The sequence below is a fragment of the Penaeus vannamei genome, chromosome 2, assembly GCF_042767895.1.
Source record: "Penaeus vannamei isolate JL-2024 chromosome 2, ASM4276789v1, whole genome shotgun sequence".
NCBI lineage: Eukaryota > Metazoa > Arthropoda > Malacostraca > Decapoda > Penaeidae > Penaeus > Penaeus vannamei.
In genome coordinates this window covers 3234143-3249142 of record NC_091550.1, presented here as the reverse complement: position 1 = coordinate 3249142, position 15000 = coordinate 3234143, and the positions used below count along the sequence as shown (strand labels likewise).

General features: G+C 34.7%; 2 protein-coding genes across 7 annotated transcripts in view; one reads left to right on the top strand and one right to left on the bottom strand.

Moving 5' to 3' along the window:
* Uba4 (Ubiquitin-like activating enzyme 4) overlaps window positions 1-6327 on the top strand; it is an 8938-nt gene extending 2611 nt beyond the window's left edge. For 3 of the 5 annotated variants that reach the window (XM_070128563.1, XM_027361027.2, XM_070128555.1), the window contains exon 2: window positions 3072-6327. In XM_070128563.1, coding sequence (XP_069984664.1) covers window positions 3074-4426 — 1353 coding nt within the window. In that variant the 5' untranslated portion in view covers window positions 3072-3073 and the 3' untranslated portion in view covers window positions 4427-6327. Of the gene's footprint in view, window positions 1-968; window positions 1148-1198; window positions 1337-3071 lie in introns of those variants that run through there. The other 2 variants (XM_027361028.2, XM_027361029.2) reach the window with 2 other exon arrangements.
* Window positions 6328-7174: 847 nt separating this feature from the next.
* Window positions 7175-15000, bottom strand: part of LOC113809429 (target of EGR1 protein 1) — an 8292-nt gene continuing 466 nt past the window's right edge. Inside the window, exons 1-6 of one of the 2 annotated variants that reach the window (XM_027361026.2) lie at window positions 14730-15000; window positions 14333-14495; window positions 12761-12939; window positions 12322-12575; window positions 10331-10499; window positions 7175-8976 (exon numbers count right to left, since the gene is read on the bottom strand). The exon at window positions 14730-15000 is cut by the window's right edge and continues 65 nt beyond it. In XM_027361026.2, coding sequence (XP_027216827.2) covers window positions 8389-8976; window positions 10331-10499; window positions 12322-12575; window positions 12761-12939; window positions 14333-14495; window positions 14730-14834 — 1458 coding nt within the window. In that variant the 5' untranslated portion in view covers window positions 14835-15000 and the 3' untranslated portion in view covers window positions 7175-8388. The remainder of the gene's footprint in view (window positions 8977-10330; window positions 10500-12321; window positions 12576-12760; window positions 12940-14332; window positions 14496-14729) is intronic. The other variant, XM_070128547.1, reaches the window with a different exon arrangement.

Below are 15000 nucleotides of genomic sequence, written 5' to 3'. Positions count from 1 at the left end.
GTTCATTAGTTTTTCTTTGTAGGTGCTGTGATAATGAAACAGCCCCTAGGTAAATGAAGAAAAGGAGTGTGAAACTAGCATGGTTTAGAACAGGAGGATTTATAATCATCCTCTCATGGTGATTTGGGGGTAGTTGGCTATCTTCTCTCTCATGCTCAGCTCTCCTGGCTCAGCATGATAGTAGGGAGTTGGCAGATATTTTTCATTTACATAATTTCTTGAATACCCCCAACATCTTTCTACAACAAATATGAGGCTGCAAGGGATAGAAGTCGCATACTTTTGACGATATTTGTGTATACACACATATGTAACAGATCTTGTGTTGGCACCTGTTTCTTCCTTTTTCCTTAGATATTCTATTGATTTCTTAATAATTGTAATCTATAACTATGTTGTTTTTTCATGGATGAGGAATGAATTACCTCCTCAGTAGTAAGTGAGTGAGAAGTGCTGTTCTGGGTAAGATTAGCAGCTTGATGGTTCAGAGACTGGCACTGAAATTTATTTTTTGGTAATTTTTCTATACCTGACAGCTAACTAATGCTAATAAAATATGTTTTTTAAGGACATATTTTTGTTCTGTTTAATCTGAAAAGTGATGGTCATTGATGCAACTTGACTATATGGTAATTGAAGGATAAAGTGACCATGAAGTTTGTACATATACAGTCACTTAAAAAAATCTTTGGACATGAGACTGACAGATCATTTGCAACAATTATTGTTTTAGGGGAAAGTACCTAACACTGGTGACATCTTACACCCTACTGAATAGTCCAGGGACCCATGATGGAAAGTATTAACACATTTCATTCCATTTCAGTCATAACAAAAGATTCATATATGCAGGGTAGCTAAAACCAAAAATGCCTTTGATTTTAGAATTGTTTGTTTCTTTCACATTATTTCACAACTTCAAAATGCCTGGTACACATACATATCAAATGCAGAAAAAAATGGATCCTGATCCATTGGCAGTTGACAATCATTTATCAGTTTCTACTGCTCCCAGCTTCCCATTGGAAATTGATCTAAAGCATAAAACCATTGGTGGTCAGCTTTGCCACATATCTGTGACTACAGATAAGCTTATCAAGCATGAAGTGCTAAACAATCCACCTCTCACTGCCTCCCAACTTAAGAAGTAAGTCACTCTAAACTTTAGAAAATGGATAGCACAACACTAGTTGCAAACTGAATTACAGCCACTCACCACTAATTGAATGCACATAAATTTACTGAGATGTTTTCTTCTTGGACTAAAGAAAAATTATTGAAGGCTATGTGGCCTGATGTTAGCACATTTCAAGCATTCATAAGCCATTCTGTGAAGGTAAGATGTCCTTGCAGACCATGTCAATATAACTTCTCATATCGTCAAGCACTCAGAGTCTGTCATGCATTGGGGATATAATAGTTGAGCAAATGGCAGTGATTAATTGTATAACCTTTCAAAGAACAATATGATAAATTTGATCATCATATTGGTGTGTTAGATAATCATCAATTTTGAGGGAAGGTTTGGATAGGTGAAGGTTAGAGTGCAGTCTTTTTCACATTTACTGAAATTTTCCATGTGAGAGGGATGTAGTACTAGATATTTTATCAAAGAAAGAGCATTTCTTACAGAAAATTATTACATTTTTTAAATAGTGTGTTGAAGGGTATTTTACACTTTGTATGTACTCATATGCAGGGTCGTCGTCAGATGGCCAGGGGCCCAGGGCAAATAATAGGGCCAGGCCCTCAGGACAATCAATGCAATTAAGAATTTGTTACTAATATCACCTAACTTCAAAAATATTGCTAGTTAGCAGAAGATTGAGGACATTTTTTGAATCACTTCCATAATTTTATTTTATTGATAATAGCAAAATCTTGTTAATCTTAACTGCAGTAATGTTGATTTAGTATAAATACACTGTATAAATTTGCTTAATTAGTTGTTCTTGGGCTCAAATAAGCAACTACTGTATATTTTTACAGGCCCCTTTTGGGACCCAGGCCCCAGGGTCGTTGCCCTGGCTACCCCCCTGTCCGTGGTCCTGCTCATATGTACAAATCATAAGCAGTCCATTATTACCTGTATTGTTGATATTGGCAAGGAAGACCATATAAGATTTACCAAAATAGTAAATGTTAACTGGTCTCTTAGTCGTGATTATCAGTTCACATTAATGAACTTGAATGTGATATCTGAGATTTACTTGGAATAAGCTTATTGTCATTTTGTTATTTATTATCACAGGATCCACCAACACTACTGTGAGACTGACTTAAATCATATGCAAATGTCTTTCAGGTGTCATATGTAGTATATTAGCAACAGCATTGGCCTATATAACTGGGCAGGTCATGAAGGATAATAGGGAAACAAATTGGAAAAATAGTTATCACACTATGCACTATTTTTATTTGAAAAGTAAAATAAATACATTTCTTGATGTATTATTCATTATAATAATCCAGATCTTGTCAGTAGATTTTAGTGAATAACATGCATCCTCTCTTATTTACTAATATGGTTATCAAAATCCAATGAGGCCACTGTAATTACTTGATTTTCAGTACATAATGATGACTTGTATCATTCATGGCTTCCTGGGTTTCTTGGGTTTAATTATTACCCACGAGTGATTAAGCAACACATTAATATTGCAGAATTCTTGGACAGTGTCATATTGATGTAATTCACTCATATTGAATAGATCTTTTGACCTAATGCCTTTAGAAATAAAGCTTTTAAAATGAAGAATAAGTTCATGTAGTGGCACATATATGTCAAGTGAACTGAACAGAAATGAAAAGGAAGTCATTTCAGTTACTCAAGGATGCTGGTCATTGAGCTCATTTTTGTCTCTCATTTTTTTTTCATTTGTCAGTCTGAATATCTAAGTAGTTACCTTTATGTTCTCAGCTCAATATACAGTGTATCCCAGTAGGATTCAATCTTTCCAGATTCACATTGTGACAAAAGAAAAAACAAAACATTTTTGGTTTTATTTAGCAATATAATTTTTTTCTCTCTGCTTTAATGAGCTACTGATATCAAAATGTATATTTTTCAGAAATGGAAGCCAGAACAAAAGAAGAGTTATTAGAAGAGCTCAGAAAAAAGGAACTTGAAATTCAGGCTTTAAAGGAGCAGCTTAAGAACCAGAGTAAAAATTCTGCCAAAGATGTTGAACTCTTTACACTAAAAGATCTTCCATGTCACAGTTTACCGAGGACAAATGCAGAACTAGATAATAAAGGTATTGCCAGGTATTCTCGTCAGTTGATCCTACCAGAACTTGGACCAAAAGGGCAAAAGAAATTATTAAGTTCTTCTGTTCTAATTGTTGGTTGTGGTGGTTTAGGTTGCCCAGCTGCTATCTATCTCGCTGCTGCTGGTGTTGGGCGCATTGGACTACTCGATTATGATGTTATTGAAATAAGCAACCTTCATAGACAAGTGTTACACACAGAGGAACGGATCGGTGTACCAAAAGCCGTTTCTATAGCACAATCTATTACTGCACTGAATAAGGATGTTGAAGTGTTACCTTATGACTTTGTGCTAACAAGTGAAGTAGCATTACAATTGATATCAAAATATGATCTCATTCTCGATTGTACAGACAACGTTGCCACACGATACCTACTCAATGATGCTTGTGTCATGGCAGACAAACCTCTTGTGTCTGGATCAGCCTTAAGATATGAAGGACAGTTGACAGTTTACCATTACAAAGGTGGCCCATGTTATCGCTGCCTTCATCCAAAACCACCACCACCAGAGACTGTAACCAACTGCTCAGATGGAGGAGTTTTAGGTGCAGTACCAGGAACAATTGGTTGTCTACAGGCCCTTGAAGCTATTAAGATTATTACTAACATTGGATCACCATTATCTCAAAGTCTCCTTCTCTTTGATGGCTTGTATGGAACATTCAGGACTGTAAAACTGCGTGGTCACAAAAGTACCTGTGAAGTGTGTGGCGATAATCCTACCATCACTAAACTCATAGATTATGAACAGTTTTGTGGAGCAGCAGCAACAGACAAGGATACAGGCCTGAGCCTTCTTGCCAGAGAAAAGAGAATTACAGTAGAGGAATATAAATCCATCAGAGATTCAAACACCCCACACATACTTGTTGACACAAGATTACCAGTTGAGCAAGAAATTTGTGCATTACCAAACAGCGTTAACATTCCAATGAGTCAAATAGAGAAGGAGAAGAGTCGAGACATCATCCAGAGCAATTTGGCAAGTCATGGAACTAAGAAAGTGTTTTGCATATGTCGTCGAGGGAATGATTCACAGAAGGCAGTTTTAGAGCTGTCACAGTTATTAGGAGAAGAATATGAAGTCAAAGATGTCATAGGAGGGCTGACAGCTTGGGCCAACAAGATAGATTCTTCTTACCCAGTTTATTAATGACAAATATGAGTAATTGTCTAAAGCATTCTCAAGGGAGTGAATATGAAATTTATGGTTGTTATTAAGTTGAAAGTGTATTTTTACAGGTTTTCTTAAAGTGTTTTAGGCAAGAAATGTTAATAAACTTTGACAATGTCCATTGTTTACTTAATTTTTATGAAAGATCTTAACTTTGTTACTCTGTTACTAGATCATTTTTATTAATAGCATATTTTACTCTTTCAAAATTAATAAGATTATGAAAAAGCATTACATAATACTACTTCAAAAAGGGATTTAGTTTTAAAATGTAAGTAAAAAAGCTCAAAGAGACCAAAATAAGTCATAAGAGTAGTAGTGGTTGAAAAACCCACAATGCACAAACTAGATTTATTGAACTAATGAGACAACAGTTTTGGAATCCTCCAGGATGAAGATGGAATCCAGGTTTTTGAAACTGTGGTCTCATTTATTTCAGTAAATCTAGTTTGTGCATTGTGGGTTTTTCTACCATTTTATCAACACGGTAGTTTTTTTTTCCATTCACAGTCATGAGAGTAGAAAAAGGTGTAAATAAGAATGAACATCTTCACATTACAAGAGATGTAAGTGCCTGGTTTTGATTGTATCTTCAGAAATGTCTTACACCTGCTGTGCATTTTGATGCTTTCTCTACCATATCTTTATGATGCAAATATATTAAACAAATTAACCAAAAAGAGTCCTTGCTGTTAAACTGAAAACGTACAGTGAAATGACAGGTGATGATATATGTGATTTTTCACTGATATAAAGTAGTTTTTTCATAATAAAATATAACACAAGTGTTGGGATAAGCATAGGTAGGTATAGTGAATGCAAGCAACCTGACTTTTACAGATTGTAATTAGATTTTGACATAAAATTCACATATGCATTTGATGGTTAATGGTTAATGCTTTGAACACATAAATGTGCCAGACGTCAAAGGTCTGATTGCACTATGGTAAAAGTATTGTGGTGAAAAGGATTTAATGGAGTTTATTAGAACAAAATGTCTTGGGTTTTAACGGTCATATGAGTTTGAAACCAGCAATAACTGAGAATGTTCCCTCTGATCTCACCACCTGGGCAGTCCCCTGATCAGACAGGATGCAAAAATATTGTTATTCAGGACATTAAATTTTTCTTTTCTTTTTTTAAATATTATAATTACATAAAGACATGAATAAAATTAGAAATTAAAGTTGATTTGCTGCTCAAGACAGCAAAAATGTTTCATGCCTTAAGTAAATAAAATATGACAAGTCAGGTTTCAGCTGAGAATGTGTTTTTCATAATTCATAAAACATCAGTTTGTCATGGTATTGTAGCCGACCCCTGCAACCTGCAGCGGGCATACTTCCCCCAGGTTGGGTCCAGGTTCACAGTCTGTCCTCTCGCCCTCACTATCAGCAGCTTCTCAAAGACGCATAACGAGACCCGATTGGTTGACACCGGACACATCACGGCTCACCTATTGGACCACAGGCTCCCCTCGTTCCCTGGTAGCTGGCACAGCTCAGCCCTACCTAAGCTCCAGTGTCTGGGCCGACTTCAGCACTCACCGATCCTCCAGCAGAGCAAGACACAGCAGCAAGCAACCAGGACTACCCAGGCCTTAGTCATTCGATCTCCAGCACCCAGCCATACCTGTGGGCACTCACACCCACACACAAAAGCTCCTTAAAGAGATGATTGACACCAGTCTATGGCGGATGCAAATCCATTGCTACAGTATCTCACAATTCAATTGTCTGACACCACTAGCACAAAAACATATTTGTGTTACAGCCTGTGCCTTACATTTCTATAATTTTTTAAAGGTATTTATTAACAGTATTTCTGAGTATATTCAATGTTATATTGCTTCAAGAAGACAAATAAAATTGTAATTTGCACAGATTATTCCCTACCTTAAAAGTTGATAAGTATATGGATAGAATATTAATAAATGACATTTTGAAAATATTAATTCTTTTTGACAAGGAAAACAAACAAGTATGGATAATTATATGATCATATTTACGTTCAATAAGAATAGATTTCTTTTATTTTCTAATTATTAATGTGTTTAAACAATGTTTGCATAATTTATTTTACATAATGAGACATTTCATTGTTATATTCTGTCTAGCCCCCGCCCCCTCAATCCCATGCCCATTGTTGTCGTGGGGACCATAGATGGTGACTGATGCCCAATTTAGGGGATCACCCCTACTGTGGACCTCAGCCCTCGCCTCAACTAATTTTACATAGTCTTTTCTTCTCCACCTTACTTTTTCCTTCTCTGCTTTATCCCCTTCCATCTACATCCTAAAAAGTATGAGAGCCATGCTAAAAGGATGAAAGGATAACTTTGTGTCAAATCCTGAACAGCCTTAGTATTTTGTTTGCTTGTCCCTCTTTGCCATTTTCACTAACATACCTACAGTGCTCTCTAAAGCCTTTATCTAACATATTTTGTCTTAATTGTTAATTCATTTTTTACCATTTTGCTACAATACTTTGTCATGTTACTGTATGACCTTTCCGTACCGGAGTGCTTTGCACCCAAGCTTCACACTATCACTATATTTGTTATACGTTATTAATAGCCTTAGATGTTGATGCAGCAGAAATAAAAAATAATAATAATAATAAATCTTAGTTTGGCATAACATTAGTGAATTGAGAAAAGAATGCAGTACCAAAGATTATTTTTTTCTTCATTTTAAATTTTTTGGGGATTATTAACATTCATTTACATTATCAGTTATTTTTTATTTTAATATCAAAAATTGATGGAAGCAGGGCATCATTATTATACACATTGGTCCATCAAGTCTGGAATAATTTGTTTTCTTTCCATTTCTAAGGAGCATAAACCAGAAGGAATGAGTGCAGAAATTAATAATTTCTCTTAGTCAAACTGCACTAAATTCTTGGACTTTTAAATAAAACAATGTTTAATTGTATCTTATCTGACATTTATACTAGAGCTATAGTACTACATGTCAGATTGAAATAGGGCCATACATAGAGTAAATATTCTTTTCTTGTTTTGAAAAAAAATGACTTGATTTGAAGATTTTGTAAATTTCTGGCTTTATTATTCTAACATGTATGACCTTATTTAAACCAAATATTTATGACGCACACGATTCCAACCTTGGGGGTAATATGTGAGCCTTCTGCTCAGCTCGTTTCCACCCACGACAGATATGATGAGCCTCCACTATTGCCACCTATTATGGTGGAGGTCTAGGTGTTGTCTGCCAGTCTTTTAGCTTAATGAAACCAAAGCCCGAGCTGACACCATCCCCTATGGGTAATGAGGAGCTGTAGACCATATAGAATAATATGTTGTGCCCTGTGGTGATTGCTCCTTTGCTCTATCACTCTCTTGCCACATTTAAACATTTATCAGTACAAATTGGGTTGTCTTATTCTTTTAACATTTGTATTTCAACATGTCACATAGCTATTTTCTTGCAACATATTAATTACTGTTTTAATTAAGTATAATATACATTATCTTGCTGCTGACCAGCTTCAAAAAAAAATTATTTCAACAGCAGTAGCAACTTTTCATGTACTTCTGTGTATAAATATTCCACATTCCTGGAATATTTCCTTTTCATGTTTCAACAGAAATTTAACAGAGTATACTGTAACTAATTCTGATTTTGCATAATCAGAAGCATATTCTCCCCACTTAAAGTAAATAATCGGGTAAAATATATCAATGGAATCCATAACTGTTACAAAATCTTGGAATGTTTTTTATTCAGCAATCATTTTGTTCAATTTCCACCTTCATATTAATAAAAGAAACTGCAAATAAGTAGGTAAGAAATGATACACATGGGCACAGGCTTACAGTAATACTGTACTTCCAGAAACTTTCAGTAAAAGTATTTCAAAGCAAAGTAATAATAAAATCAAATAAAAAGTTAATTTCGGGGGGCATATCCATCACTTTATCTCATACAGTCCTTTCTGATCTTTGCAATTTTTGACATATGGTTTGTAGACATGTTTGCATACGCACTAGTTCTTATCAGAAAAGGAATATTTTTTCCAACTAAATACATCTTGTTCTTTTCCTCACTAAGACCCAAACTATCAGCTGTATAACTGGTATTTTTAGTGCTTAACACTCCCTTCTCCGCTATGTACGATGCAAATATGAATCCAGTCATAAAGGCATCGTACCCAGCTTTGTGGCTTCCAGCCTTTTTGCTATCTTGATTATTTGATTTTGAGTCACTGTTATGATCTTGGCCTGGTTCATCATTTCCATTTCTCTCATTTCCTGATTTGATACTGCAAATTTTATTTTTCTTCCTGTCTGGTTCGAGGTCTTCATTTATCCTCTTCTTGTTCTCCATTTCCTCTTTCTTCACTGCATGCTGTATGATGTGTACCAGCGACCCGGTCTTTGGTCCACTGTATTTTCTACCAGTTGAACTACTCTTCTTAGCACCCTTAGGTTGAAGTTGTATGACTATTTTATTTATATTATGACTGCTTCCACATTCACTACCTTTTGAGCACCATCCATGATACTGGAAAAATAAGTAAAATTAACCATATTAAAAGTGCATAATACCTATAAAATACTGTAGTTTTTCTTTAAATATGTAAATCAACCATGATACATTGTTAGTTATAAAGTCTTCATTTGTTGCGAGTAGTACTATCAATGTTCTTGGGAGGATGTAAAGTTCAATGAGAGCAAATACATTCACACAGTAGTAACAATTGATTCAGTAAAATATACCAGTGCAGTTTATAGAAATCCATACTCATTATTACACTTATTAGTGTCTACAAAAACATCTACTCATTACTATGTTGTAGTTGTAACTGCTACAGTATACCTGTGTGTAAGTTTAAATTCACATGGACTGATCACTGTGGCATTAGTAAAATTTACATGTGCTTTTGGTTTCTGTATGATTCAAAAGATGAAACAAGTTATTACAAAACTGATTAATACAAAGAAAAGCAGAAACGCATTTGAAAAATTTCATGTAAAGCTAAACCACTTGCATCTCTTTTGATATTTTCACTTAAAGGGGGATCAAACAATACTTGAATGTTATACATAATTTCTGTAGTTCAAGTAAACAACCAAGTGATTTGAAAAGGATTCTTGTAGTATAGGCTCAATCTCAATAATCTAACATTTACTTGTTTGGCAAGTTTGATGGCTGGGAACTTTTACTTAAGATGCAGTCATGTTTGCCTAATTACTGCTTGGCTAGCTGTTACTCATCCTCGTTTTGTTTTCTTTAACCTCATGCCGACAAGAATGCTCCTACAGTTCCCCAGGAGTGCCAGACAGTAAATATTTGTCCTGTCCGCAATGGGTTAACCACAACTTTCAATGGTGGATGCTGCTATATTGCTTTAGCTTAGTAATAGTTTTTCCCTAAATGTGCTTCCATTTTAGACTAGCAAGTAGTGCAGATGGTAATATAACACAGTGAAGTCCAATATGCATAGCAATAATTTATGCTAAAGGAAGTTGTATGAGTCTATGTTATACAGTGAAGTATGTGCATTATTTTGCATTTTTTATACAAAATTTCTTTGGGTGCAGTATCTGTTACTTGATGAACTAGAGGCTGAACCTATGCAATCAAAATTTATAAACCATTTTTGTTTTGACCTAGAAAAGCCAAAAAGCAAAGAAAAAAAGAGGAAAAAATGAAGCATTTTAAATTTCAAGAAATATACACTGAATGAGAAATGAGATGTTTCTATGATAGTCAAAAAATTATCTGGGTGACTGAAAACCCAAAACTATTTTTTCAATGCAATTTAATTGATCTTATGAAACAGATAGCTACTCCTGGTTTGAATAAAATGAATTACTTTACCTACAGAAAATTCTATCCAGTTGAATATACTTACGGCAAATGTCTCACAAACTTCTAGACCATCATCATCACTCTTGGAATCATATGAATGGATCTGTAAGTATGGATACCAGTCTACGTTGGCCAGGTTGCTTGGGTAAGGGGGAAAGGTTACCCTGACGTGCCACTTCCCTGAAACTTCTCTGTGAGCATTCTTCAGCTGCCTGTAAGAAAGGGTAATGTTCATTTGAAAACTTAGTGGAAGTAAATGTTCTTTATAGAGGCTTACAGTTAATATACAGATTCTCAATTAATGCAACTTTCCAAACTATTCTAGCCAATATAAATTGTGAAACATTTGAGACCTAAATTTAAAAACATATACTATGCAACCTCCAGAGCCTGTGACAAACCACATGCTGGATACGAAAGTCAGCAAAAACAAAAAAATTATCATAGTACATATAAAAAACATTTTGCAGGAAATTAATACTTTGGCCAGTAAAGTTATCAATGATATTACATGAATTCACTAGGGGGTAAAATAAGATACGCATGAGAGAGTAAGAAACACAAAGTCTTAGCTATATCTGCTTAACACTACTGTTTAAATTTACAACAAATATAAAGTGTGCCATTAATTAAGGCTACTTTCAACCTTCAACACGGTATAGTCTTTTTCATCTTCTATGTTGCTTGGAGACTATTATCTAACTTTGTTTACAATGCTGTAGTACTTTGGTTTGCATAAAAGTTAGATATTGTCAGAAAGTAATGAAGACTGACTAATGTTAAAATTAGAGTGGTCTTAAAAGATGAAACTGACAATAAACATAAGCCTAAATATTTGCAGCATTGGTATGACAGCCATAGAAAGCCCAAAGATATTTCACTTTGACAATACATATAAAGCACATTATGCATATGTTGCACATCTGTGTATCATTCATTATTATATAGTAAAACACTCCCCTGTGTCATTAGTTAGTATCCACATCAAAAAAGGGAAAAGAGGGTAAAAGAAAAGGAAAATTACTACAACAGTTGGTTCCTTAAATGTATACAAGTAAGCAGATGCCCCTCCTTATCCTCACAGACTGGTGTACTATCCCTTTGATATAATGAAAAAGTAACAAATGGCCAATCCAGCCTACTGCTAATCCTTGTAGCACATGCTGACATACAATGGTGCAATGTTTGGCTATCCAGTCATCCACACTGATAGGGAATGTTATGCATTAAGTTGATACCAGACTTTACATCAGTTCCAACAATCATAAATTCAGAATAAACACATTCACAATTCACAAGTACATAATCCTAAAAGTATCAAAATCAGAGATATCCAAATAAACTTATACTTGGTCTCCAGATATAATATATTGGTTGTCTTATGTGTCTTACAAGTATGTGATTAGAATTTTTTTGCATCTCAAGTTAAGTCCAAGCCCTCTACAACTTGGGCAACCTGGACCAAGAATGATGACTGTCAGAATGGGCCTTTTCTACTCAAATTAACAACAAAGAGGAGTGTGAGTGAGGAGAAGTGGTTTTATGTGATCAAGCAGATGAAGTCCAGTAGGTCTAGTAAATGACTCCAGGGTGACTTAAACTGCATCCACACTAGTGACATGTTGCTTGGAGACAAATTGGAAACGTTTGTGGGGGACACAATAGGAGACATTCATATACAAATCTCCTGATATGAATGGGGACGTATCTGTTAGTGTTGAGAGATATGTCGGAGGTCTCTGACAATATCACCTCGTCCACACCAGGAGATTGCTAACATGTCGCCCAGCAAATTTGTACCAACATGTCTACTACAATGTTCCTCAACGATTTAGCAATCTGTTACCCAACTTGTCAGTCTTAATGTTCCCACCATGTTTTGTCACTGGTGTGGATGCAGCCTTATGTGAACAATGCACATGCATATGCACTGCTGGCATCAATGGGATTAGCCAAGGCACATTTGGATTCTATGGGTCAATTTACATAACACTCCTAATCTGTGCAAGTCCTTGGACAAATATTCACACTTACATTTTTGTGTACAGATAATCCAGGTATGTTGCAGGCACAGATTGATGGAACTCTGCTATATACTTTGTATCATATACTCCACATTGGAACATATCAGACAAATCTGCTGCAAAGGTTTCAGACTTTTTGGGAAGTTCTGCATAAAAAGCTTGATAAAGATACACCAAGTCCAAAAGGCCATTGTGAACCACAACAGGTTTTCTGTGCTCTACAATGCTTGACAATACATGTCGAATATTTGGATTCTCCTCTTTCTGAAAGAAAAAAAAAATGCTTAAAGTCCTCTGATTAATGTTACTCAATTATTGTACCAACAATTGATCAAGATAAGAAACATAATGAACTTATGGCCATACATACTTAAAACAGTATCTTACATTTGTATTTTATCACATTTACTAAGGGTAAACAAATATTGGTATTATTCACTCCAAAATACCTCTTTATCACATCCTTTGTAATACTGCAGTCCTTTGGCATACAACTTGTTGAAGTCAAAGCCATGTCTTTCAAGGAATTTGAATGAGTTACACTCTACAGTAAAGTCGTCAGAACATAATGTGATGAAGTTAAAAGTCTGCACAAGATAATCATGGCTAAGGACTTGTCCACATCCACCTGTAAATAAAATAAAAAGTCAAGGACCCCCAAGTGATTTGCTTAACTTGGAAAATGAAAAAATGAAAACCATGCCAATGTACGTTTATTGAAAAAAACAATATACAAAATATCAGATCAAAATTACTGTTCTCTGAAACAGTAGTAAAAAGACTTCATACAAGTACATGCTTCACACATTCTATTTTCTGCATTTCTCTTTTTCAGCTTTTGTTTTTCACAATACTAAAGATGTATGTTTTGATTTTGGTAATGAAAGACACAGGGATGGGCAAAAAAACAACAGTGTGTTAGAAAAACCAATCTAGTTCACACAGACAACCAATGTGCAAAAACAAGCCTGTTTCTCAGCACAACCACCTGTTTGAAAATACTACAAAGAATGAGTTAGCCCACTTATGGAGAGATTCCCTAGTGCCAAACCAAACCATGTGTTGGGGTGCATGTGAACTCAGCTCAAGGGAAAAAAATAATCATGGAATACATACAATTACCCTACTCACTACACTTTTGGCTGCAGTATAAACAACTGCTTAGGTAATGAGATCAAAACGAGGCATCAAGCCTACATTTAAAGAATTGATTCTCCTAAATAAATATAGCCAGGGTCAAACTAGCTTACAACTATTTAGCACATGCAACTTGGAAAAGGCTCAACCATACATGGCATAAAAAAGTCATCTAAAACTAAGGGATAAGATTGTCTATTGTCCATACACAAAATACTAATATTATCTTTTAACCTTCATTTCAATAAGTTTTATTCATGATCCATATTTTTGTTTTGATTTCTATGCCTTTACATGATAACAACATTTTCATGAAGTTAAGACAAGAAAAATAAAAATAAACTTACCATTTCCTCCTTACTGTCGTCCTAAAAAATGTCTTGCAGGGAGCACAAGAATTATTTCCTACTTCAACATTTTTTGAAACCTAAACTGACTAAGAGTACAAACTCTTTATTTTTATTGTAAAAGTATTTGAAATAAAGAAAATTTAGTCTGGGTGATGCTAGCTGTTTAAGTTAAACTAAAGTCCATACAGGAAAATAAACACCTCTTTCTGCTTTCACTCTGAAACTCTATAAATATTCACTTAAGATCATTAAACAGACATTAATGCTGACCTCTCATGTTCCATCCTTTCCATGCATAAGTATTACACTGAAAACATACCTGTAAGGCAAGTAAATCAACTAACACACACATGATTTACATATATCTTATGACGAAACCTTAATTCATGACAGCAAAGTCACAATGTTTTTTTCTTATTCCACTATCTCTCATCAATCAGTGCATAAATTCCTAAAAACTGGAAAGAATGAAAATTCATATGTTACCTTTTAAACTTTCATTGAAAACTGAAAATACTAGAAATAATAACATACCTTCATTATTTTCTATTTTTAGATTGCTCACTGACTTGCAGGTAAAACAAGATAAACCCAACGACACAACTGCATATTTCCGTGCGACTTCAGCCATATACTGATAACGGAAATCTATCTCTGGATAATTTATCTTCTTCCGTTGTCCAAGACCACTGAGTTCCTGAAAAAAAATGTCAAACTTCAATAAAAAAGCTCCTGGTTCACTATAGTCTTTATTTATTCAGAGTATAAAAACTATGCACTTAATTATATGTACAAGCATGAGAATATGTTTATTTTATGTCCATAACCTGACTTGCTGCTGATGTAATATAACCTCTTTCCAATACTTTGCAAAAACAAAATAATAATAAAAAAAATAATTACCTGTCGGTCACAGTAATGAAATACTCACGCAATCAATGGCCACAAATGAAGCTTTGCTGATCGCATCTCTTATAGCTGGTAAAACACTAACAAAATTGTCTTCACTAACTTCAATAACCGGCAATTTTTCCATGGTCTTTCTGCCCTAACACGAAACTTTTACAGGATTTCACTTTAAAAATCGTCCCTACTCCGTAAGTAGAACAATAAATAGCTTAGAATTAATATAACTCTGAGAAGTTGGAACTCTTAAGCTTAAATATCATTTCCTTTTAAATATCACGGGAATTATAGTGTTA